At 66.0% G+C, this 8,297-nt stretch overlaps 2 protein-coding genes across 2 annotated transcripts; one reads left to right on the top strand and one right to left on the bottom strand.

The window, feature by feature from the left end:
* The first annotated feature begins 487 nt into the window (after positions 1-487).
* LOC146425965 (chymotrypsin-like elastase family member 1) lies at positions 488-2,532 on the top strand. Its single transcript, XM_085041386.1, has 8 exons — positions 488-617; positions 709-791; positions 885-985; positions 1,247-1,372; positions 1,463-1,599; positions 1,909-2,054; positions 2,137-2,286; positions 2,402-2,532. Exons 1-8 carry the CDS (start codon positions 575-577, stop codon positions 2,417-2,419), a joined length of 804 nt encoding a protein of 267 aa, XP_084897512.1. The 5' UTR covers positions 488-574; the 3' UTR covers positions 2,420-2,532.
* A 3,209-nt stretch (positions 2,533-5,741) lies between these two features.
* LOC146425964 (chymotrypsin-like elastase family member 1) lies at positions 5,742-7,786 on the bottom strand. The gene is made up of 8 exons (XM_085041387.1): positions 7,657-7,786; positions 7,483-7,565; positions 7,289-7,389; positions 6,902-7,027; positions 6,675-6,811; positions 6,220-6,365; positions 5,988-6,137; positions 5,742-5,872 (listed from the first exon to the last, which is right to left on the bottom strand). The coding sequence occupies exons 1-8, from the start codon at positions 7,697-7,699 to the stop codon at positions 5,855-5,857; spliced, it is 804 nt and encodes a 267-aa protein (XP_084897513.1). The 5' UTR covers positions 7,700-7,786; the 3' UTR covers positions 5,742-5,854.
* Between the last annotated feature and the right edge of the window lie 511 nt (positions 7,787-8,297).

Here is an 8,297-nt window from a genome sequence, read left to right as displayed (position 1 = left end):
CCCCCCAAAACAGCCTCAATTTGGATTCGAAGGGGTAAAAGAGACACAGTTTTGGCCCCAAATCCAGGTTTATCTCAAACCACATCGCTGCCCAAAATCAGGCCCTGGGGAGGTCAAGCCGCAGCTCTGCTCCGGCGCTGGCTGTGCTGGGGCTGGGCAGGGGGTGAAGGTTCTGCCCTGTTTGTGCCTCGATTTCCCCAGCCCAGCGCCCATGTGGCTCCGTTCGGGGCTTGGATCAAACTCCTGCCAGCATCCCACAAACCAGGGCCGAAGAGAGCTGCAGCCAAGGCCTCCTCGGGCCGAGACGGGGACAAAGCCGTGCCACCGCTGCGGGACGCGGGGACAGGAAGGTGGCGGCGCAGGGCAGAGTCTCCCCGCCACGCAGAGCCGAGGGCCGCTGGGCTCGGGGTGTCCCTGGGGTGCCTCGGCCTCGGGCCGTGTGTGCTTTGGCCCAGAGGCCAAGGTCTCGGCAGGGGCCGCGGCACCTGCTCGCCTTCCCGCGCCTCCTTCCCCGGCGCCCTTAAAGCTGCCGCGGCGCAGCCGCTCCGTCCCGCCGTGGTCACCGCGCTCCAGGATGATGCTGCAGCTCGTGCTCCTCGCCGCCCTCGCCCTGTGCGGTGAGTCTCGCCCGGAGCCTTCGGCCTCGGCACCTCCTGACACCCCCGGGCCCCCGCCGGGGACTCACTGTGTCCCTCTGTCCGTCCGCAGGGCGCTGCTCCGAGCTCGATCTCGATGGCATGCAGCGCGTGGTCGGTGGCACCGAGGCGCGCTCGCACGCCTGGCCCTCCCAGGTGGGTCCTGCCGGGTGCCACGGGCGATCGCGGGGCTCTCCTCGCCCCGGCAGCCTGCGCTGAGCCCCGCCCGTGTCTCGCCCCCCTCCGCAGATCTCGCTCCAGTATTACTCCGGGGGCAGCTGGCACCACACCTGCGGAGGCTCCCTGATCCACAGGAACTGGGTGATGACCGCCGCCCACTGCGTCAACAAGTGAGCAGCTCGGCCACCTCTCCTTCCTCCGGGGAAAGTTCTTCTCCCCCACAAAACTTTCCAACGACAAATCCTGGCTGCCCCAAGCCGCGGAGCAGCCGCAGGACCTTGGAGGGCCCTTGGGCTCCTCAGGCAGGCAGGCAGGAGCTCCATGGGGCTTCTCCGGGAGCATTTGCTCCTTGCTCCGAGCTCCCGGAGCAGCTCTCGCTCGGAATGAGCGCAGTTCGGGGCTGATGGAGAGGTTTTGCCCCTTCCCGGCAGCAACCTGAACTACCGTATCGTGGCCGGAGAGCACAACCTCAACAGGAACGAGGGCTCCGAGCAGATCTTCAGCGTCAGCAAGATCGTCGTCCACCCCTACTGGAACAGCAACAACGTGGCCGCAGGGTAAGGCCCGGTGCGGGAAGGAGCACTTGTGGGGAGCCCGGCCGAGATTTGGGGGTCCTTGTAACATCTTCTTCTTCCTCCCCCCGGCAGCTATGACATCGCCCTGTTCCGCCTGAGCAGCTCTGCCACCCTGAACAGCTACGTGCAGCTGGCCGTGCTGCCCCAGGAGGGCACCATCCTGCCCAACGACTTCCCCTGCTACATCACGGGCTGGGGCCTGACCCGCAGTGAGTGACAGGCTCCCTCCCCGCGCCCCCAACTCCCCGAACTCCCCAAACTGCCCTTGCCCCGAGCCCGGGCAGCGCCGGGAGCCGCCGGAGCTGCCGGAGCCCTCGGCGGCCCCAGGAGGCAGAGCTCGGGGCTTCTCTCGGGGCGCGCAGCTGCCCAGGGCCGGCTGGGGCCGTGCCGAGCTTTGGGGGGAGGATGGACCTTTGGGGCCGGAGGGGTTCGGCAGAGCCGCGGGCTGCGCTTTGGCCGGGGATGCTGCGGGGTCCGGCGGCTCCGAGGCGGCGCTGACCGGCGCCGGCTCCGTGCAGGCAACGGGCAGCTGTCCAGCGTCCTGCTCCAGGCCTACCTGCCCGTCGTGGACTACCAGATCTGCTCCAGCGCGTCCTACTGGGGCTCCACCGTCAAGAACACCATGGTGTGCGCCGGCGGCGACGGCGTGCGCTCCGGCTGCCAGGTCCGGCTCCGCACCTCGCGCTGCCCCGCGGCACGGCCGGCGGCCCCCGCAGCCCCGGCTCACCGCGCTCCTCGCTCCGCAGGGCGATTCCGGCGGTCCCCTGAACTGCGCCGTCAACGGCCAGTACCAGGTGCACGGCGTCACCAGCTTCGTGTCCAGCCAGGGCTGCAACGTCGCCCGCAAGCCCACCGTGTTCACCCGCGTCTCCGCCTACATCTCCTGGATCAACAGCGTAAGGCGCCGCGCCGGCCCGGCCCGGGGCTCAGCCCCAGCGCTCTCGGCACATCGCTGCTCCTGCCCGGCGCCCCGCGGCTCAGCCCGGCCCTTTCTCCCTTCCTTCCTTCCAGGTGATCGCCCAGAACTGAGCACAGCGGGACGAGCGCTCGCTGCCCCCCGCCCATGGACATCCCCTGACTCCCCCGCGGCTCGCTCCGCGGCTCTCGGCCCCGAGCCGGGCTCAATAAAATCTCTTCCCGTCTCCGTGCCTCGCTGCTGCCTTGGCTCGCGCCCGCCGATCCTTCCTCCTCCTGCCCCGCCGCCATCCTCCTCCTCCCGCCCCATCTCCCGCCCCATCCTTTCCCAGCGCCCTCTTCCTCCTCCTCCTGGTCGCTGCTCAGGGAAGAGCCCTGGCGAGAAGGAGCAGATTCCGAGCTGTCGGGGCAGCCCGGCCGTCTGTGGGGTGCTGGGACAGGGGGAAAGGCTGCAAATCTTTCCCTTCTCGGGCAGCGCCGCGGACCCTGGGCAATACGGGGGACACAGAGCATACGGGGCGATCCCATCGGCATTTCCCCTGACACTTGCTCCGATTCTCTTCCCAAACTCACCTCCTTGGCCGTGAGAGATGTCGGGCTCGGGGACTGTCACCTCCTCGGCCCTCAGCTCCATTCTGGGGCTGTGCCACAACCCCCCGGCCTGGGGACAAACCACCAGCACCAGCGCGCTCCAAACACCCAATTCACACCCAAAACAGGCACTGCTGCCTGGGTCCAGTGGCCGCTGGGGGCTCCTCTCACCCCTTGGGCTGTCCTGCTGAACAGAAGTGCCACCCGAGTACAACCAGGTGGCTGTCCCAGCACTGCGGTGGCCGCAGGAGCAGTGGCTCTACCTGGCACTGCTGGAGCCCCTCGAGGGCTGTGTCCAGCTCTGGCTCCTCCCAACAAGAAGAGCATGGAGGGGCTGGAGGGTGTCCAGGGAGGGGAACGGGGCTGGGGAAGGGGAAGGGGCTGGAGCAGCTGAGGGAGCTGGGGAAGCTCAGCCTGGAGAAAAGGAGGCTCAGGGGGGACCTTGTGGCTCTGCACAGCTCCCGGACAGGAGGGGACAGCCAGGGGCGTCAGGCTGTGCTCCCAGGGAACAGGGACAGGAGGAGAGGGGCACTCGTTGTGCCATTGGAGGTTCAGGCTGGACATCAGGCGAGCAGGACAATCCCCTCCTTTGACTGGCTGTGGTGCTGGGCCTGCTACCCCCGTTAGGGAAACTTTCCAGTCTGACCATTCCCAAGACCCTCTGGCTGTCACCCTCCCACCTCCAGAGCCTCTCACTGCGGGGACCAGAGCCCCTTCACATCAGCAGCTCCAGTGACTCAACAGCTCTCTGAACGCTCCACACTCCCCACTGCCACAGTCAGGCCCTGCTTCCTCAGAGGTTCCAGGGCTCCTGTCCCACAGCAGTCTCAGATGTTCTGTTCCATAAAGCCATTGATTCCCGGGGCAGCGACACAGACACAGCCCGAGCTGGTGCTGAGGAGGAGGAACCCTGTCGCTGTTGAGCAGCTAGCAGAGTAATGAATGCATCAGTTCTCAGTGGCAAGAAGGAATGACCTTTATTGTTTTGATTTCATCACATATATAGAGTTCTCAAAAGTCACCCAGATTGGTCAGTCAGAAGCCTTCCCCCAGGCCTGACTGGCCAGGCCTGCACTGCCCAAGTTCTGGGACACTGTTCCAACAACATCCAAACTTTATCTTTATTTATAAGACACAAGAAAATTTCTCATGGGAAAAACCTGTGCTAGCCACAGCACCCAGCAAGGGAACTCCCCGGGTTTATCCCCTCACAGCCCAAGAGTGCCAGGCTCGCTCTTCCTCCCGACTCTGCAGCTCTCAGTGTCACTCTCAGTGTCCACCCTCCCATCACTCCCAGTGCCCACCCACCCGGCTGTGCCACTGCTCTCCAAAGGGTCAGCAAAGGGTCAGCAGTTCATGGCCTCTCGTCCCACCCAGGGCTCAACCTTCAGCTCAGCCGCAAGCTGAGCTCCTGCGCTGTGGCTAGCACAGGTCTTTCCCATGAGAACTTTCTCCTGTGTTTTATAAACAAAGACAAAGTTTGGATGTTATTAAAAACAGTGTCTCGAGATTTGGACAGTTCAGGCCTGGCCAATCAGGCCTAGGGGGAGGTTTCTGACTGACCAATCTGGGTGACCTCTGAAAAGTCTATATAAGTTGGAATCAAAATAATAAAGCTCTCTTTTCTTGCCACGCTGAGAATCCGGGTCTTTTTCTCTGCTAGAGGCTCAACAGCGACACTGCACCAGCTGCATTCTTAGACACACCAAGCACAGAATCCCAGAATTCCACCTGGCAAAGGTGGAAAAGCCCTCCCAGACCATCGAGTCCAGCCTGTGCCAATTCCCACCTTGTCACCAGCCCAGAGCATTCAGTGCCACATTGAGTCCTTCCTGGGACACCTGCAGGGATGGAGACACCACAACCTGCCTGGGCAGTCCCTGCCAAGGTCTGACCACTCTTTCCATGGGGAAATTCCTCCTGATGTCCAGCCTGAACCTCCAATGGCACAACGAGTGCCCCTCTCCTCCTGTCCCTGTTCCCTGGGAGCACAGCCTGACGCCCCCCGCTGTCCCCTCCTGTCCGGGAGCTGTGCAGAGCCACAAGGTCCCCCCTGAGCCTCCTTTTCTCCAGGCTGAGCTTCCCCAGCTCCCTCAGCTGCTCCAGCCCCTTCCCCAGCCCTGCTCCCCTCCCTGGACACCCTCCAGCCCCTCCATGCTCTTCTTGTTGGGAGGAGCCAGAGCTGGACACAGCCCTCGAGGGGCTCCAGCAGTGCCAGGTAGAGCCACTGCTCCTGCGGCCACCGCAGTGCTGGGACAGCCACCTGGTTGTACTCGGGTGGCACTTCTGTTCAGCAGGACAGCCCAAGGGGTGAGAGGAGCCCCCAGCGGCCACTGGACCCAGGCAGCAGTGCCTGTTTTGGGTGTGAATTGGGTGTTTGGAGCGCGCTGGTGCTGGTGGTTTGTCCCCAGGCCGGGGGGTTGTGGCACAGCCCCAGAATGGAGCTGAGGGCCGAGGAGGTGACAGTCCCCGAGCCCGACATCTCTCACGGCCAAGGAGGTGAGTTTGGGAAGAGAATCGGAGCAAGTGTCAGGGGAAATGCCGATGGGATCGCCCCGTATGCTCTGTGTCCCCCGTATTGCCCAGGGTCCGCGGCGCTGCCCGAGAAGGGAAAGATTTGCAGCCTTTCCCCCTGTCCCAGCACCCCACAGACGGCCGGGCTGCCCCGACAGCTCGGAATCTGCTCCTTCTCGCCAGGGCTCTTCCCTGAGCAGCGACCAGGAGGAGGAGGAAGAGGGCGCTGGGAAAGGATGGGGCGGGAGATGGGGCGGGAGGAGGAGGATGGCGGCGGGGCAGGAGGAGGAAGGATCGGCGGGCGCGAGCCAAGGCAGCAGCGAGGCACGGAGACGGGAAGAGATTTTATTGAGCCCGGCTCGGGGCCGAGAGCCGCGGAGCGAGCCGCGGGGGAGTCAGGGGATGTCCATGGGCGGGGGGCAGCGAGCGCTCGTCCCGCTGTGCTCAGTTCTGGGCGATCACCTGGAAGGAAGGAAGGGAGAAAGGGCCGGGCTGAGCCGCGGGGCGCCGGGCAGGAGCAGCGATGTGCCGAGAGCGCTGGGGCTGAGCCCCGGGCCGGGCCGGCGCGGCGCCTTACGCTGTTGATCCAGGAGATGTAGGCGGAGACGCGGGTGAACACGGTGGGCTTGCGGGCGACGTTGCAGCCCTGGCTGGACACGAAGCTGGTGACGCCGTGCACCTGGTACTGGCCGTTGACGGCGCAGTTCAGGGGACCGCCGGAATCGCCCTGCGGAGCGAGGAGCGCGGTGAGCCGGGGCTGCGGGGGCCGCCGGCCGTGCCGCGGGGCAGCGCGAGGTGCGGAGCCGGACCTGGCAGCCGGAGCGCACGCCGTCGCCGCCGGCGCACACCATGGTGTTCTTGACGGTGGAGCCCCAGTAGGACGCGCTGGAGCAGATCTGGTAGTCCACGACGGGCAGGTAGGCCTGGAGCAGGACGCTGGACAGCTGCCCGTTGCCTGCACGGAGCCGGCGCCGGTCAGCGCCGCCTCGGAGCCGCCGGACCCCGCAGCATCCCCGGCCAAAGCGCAGCCCGCGGCTCTGCCGAACCCCTCCGGCCCCAAAGGTCCATCCTCCCCCCAAAGCTCGGCACGGCCCCAGCCGGCCCTGGGCAGCTGCGCGCCCCGAGAGAAGCCCCGAGCTCTGCCTCCTGGGGCCGCCGAGGGCTCCGGCAGCTCCGGCGGCTCCCGGCGCTGCCCGGGCTCGGGGCAAGGGCAGTTTGGGGAGTTCGGGGAGTTGGGGGCGCGGGGAGGGAGCCTGTCACTCACTGCGGGTCAGGCCCCAGCCCGTGATGTAGCAGGGGAAGTCGTTGGGCAGGATGGTGCCCTCCTGGGGCAGCACGGCCAGCTGCACGTAGCTGTTCAGGGTGGCAGAGCTGCTCAGGCGGAACAGGGCGATGTCATAGCTGCCGGGGGGAGGAAGAAGAAGATGTTACAAGGACCCCCAAATCTCGGCCGGGCTCCCCCCAAGTGCTCCTTCCCGCACCGGGCCTTACCCTGCGGCCACGTTGTTGCTGTTCCAGTAGGGGTGGACGACGATCTTGCTGACGCTGAAGATCTGCTCGGAGCCCTCGTTCCTGTTGAGGTTGTGCTCTCCGGCCACGATACGGTAGTTCAGGTTGCTGCCGGGAAGGGGCAAAACCTCTCCATCAGCCCCGAACTGCGCTCATTCCGAGCGAGAGCTGCTCCGGGAGCTCGGAGCAAGGAGCAAATGCTCCCGGAGAAGCCCCATGGAGCTCCTGCCTGCCTGCCTGAGGAGCCCAAGGGCCCTCCAAGGTCCTGCGGCTGCTCCGCGGCTTGGGGCAGCCAGGATTTGTCGTTGGAAAGTTTTGTGGGGGAGAAGAACTTTCCCCGGAGGAAGGAGAGGTGGCCGAGCTGCTCACTTGTTGACGCAGTGGGCGGCGGTCATCACCCAGTTCCTGTGGATCAGGGAGCCTCCGCAGGTGTGGTGCCAGCTGCCCCCGGAGTAATACTGGAGCGAGATCTGCGGAGGGGGGCGAGACACGGGCGGGGCTCAGCGCAGGCTGCCGGGGCGAGGAGAGCCCCGCGATCGCCCGTGGCACCCGGCAGGACCCACCTGGGAGGGCCAGGCGTGCGAGCGCGCCTCGGTGCCACCGACCACGCGCTGCATGCCATCGAGATCGAGCTCGGAGCAGCGCCCTGCGGACGGACAGAGGGACACAGTGAGTCCCCGGCGGGGGCCCGGGGGTGTCAGGAGGTGCCGAGGCCGAAGGCTCCGGGCGAGACTCACCGCACAGGGCGAGGGCGGCGAGGAGCACGAGCTGCAGCATCATCCTGGAGCGCGGTGACCACGGCGGGACGGAGCGGCTGCGCCGCGGCAGCTTTAAGGGCGCCGGGGAAGGAGGCGCGGGAAGGCGAGCAGGTGCCGCGGCCCCTGCCGAGACCTTGGCCTCTGGGCCAAAGCACACACGGCCCGAGGCCGAGGCACCCCAGGGACACCCCGAGCCCAGCGGCCCTCGGCTCTGTGTGGCGGGGAGACTCTGCCCTGCGCCGCCACCTTCCTGTCCCCGTGTCCCGCAGCGGTGGCACGGCTTTGTCCCCGTCTCGGCCCGAGGAGGCCTTGGCTGCAGCTCTCTTCGGCCCTGGTTTGTGGGATGCTGCCAGGAGTTTGATACAAGCCCCGAACGGAGCCACATGGGCGCTGGGCTGGGGAAATCGAGGCACAAGCAGGGCAGAACCTTCACCCCCTGCCCAGCCCCAGCACAGCCAGCGCCGGAGCAGAGCTGGGGCTTGACCTCCCCAGAGCCTGATTTTGGGCAGCCATGTGGTTTGAGATAAACCTGGATTCGGGGGCAGACTGTGTCTCTTTTTACCCCTTTGAATCCAAATTGAGGCTGTTTTGGGGGGAATCTTGGCCCACGAGGTGCATTT

Source organism: Lichenostomus cassidix, chromosome 29 (assembly GCF_008360975.1).
Source record: "Lichenostomus cassidix isolate B80296 chromosome 29, HeHo_3.0, whole genome shotgun sequence".
Classification (NCBI taxonomy): domain Eukaryota; kingdom Metazoa; phylum Chordata; class Aves; order Passeriformes; family Meliphagidae; genus Lichenostomus; species Lichenostomus cassidix.
The sequence above is the reverse complement of the archived record's forward strand: the minus strand, read 5'-3'. Positions and strand labels throughout refer to the sequence as shown.

Coding starts and splice junctions, on each gene's coding strand:
- LOC146425965 (XM_085041386.1), top strand. CDS start 575: ATGATGCTGCAGCTCGTGCTCCTCGCCGCCCTCGCCCTGTGCG. Junction 618..708: donor CGCCGCCCTCGCCCTGTGCG/GTGAGTCTCGCC, acceptor GTCCGTCCGCAG/GGCGCTGCTCCGAGCTCGAT. Junction 1,373..1,462: donor AGCAACAACGTGGCCGCAGG/GTAAGGCCCGGT, acceptor TCCCCCCGGCAG/CTATGACATCGCCCTGTTCC.
- LOC146425964 (XM_085041387.1), bottom strand. CDS start 7,699: ATGATGCTGCAGCTCGTGCTCCTCGCCGCCCTCGCCCTGTGCG. Junction 7,390..7,482: donor CGCACGCCTGGCCCTCCCAG/GTGGGTCCTGCC, acceptor CCCCCTCCGCAG/ATCTCGCTCCAGTATTACTC. Junction 6,366..6,674: donor GGGCTGGGGCCTGACCCGCA/GTGAGTGACAGG, acceptor GGCTCCGTGCAG/GCAACGGGCAGCTGTCCAGC.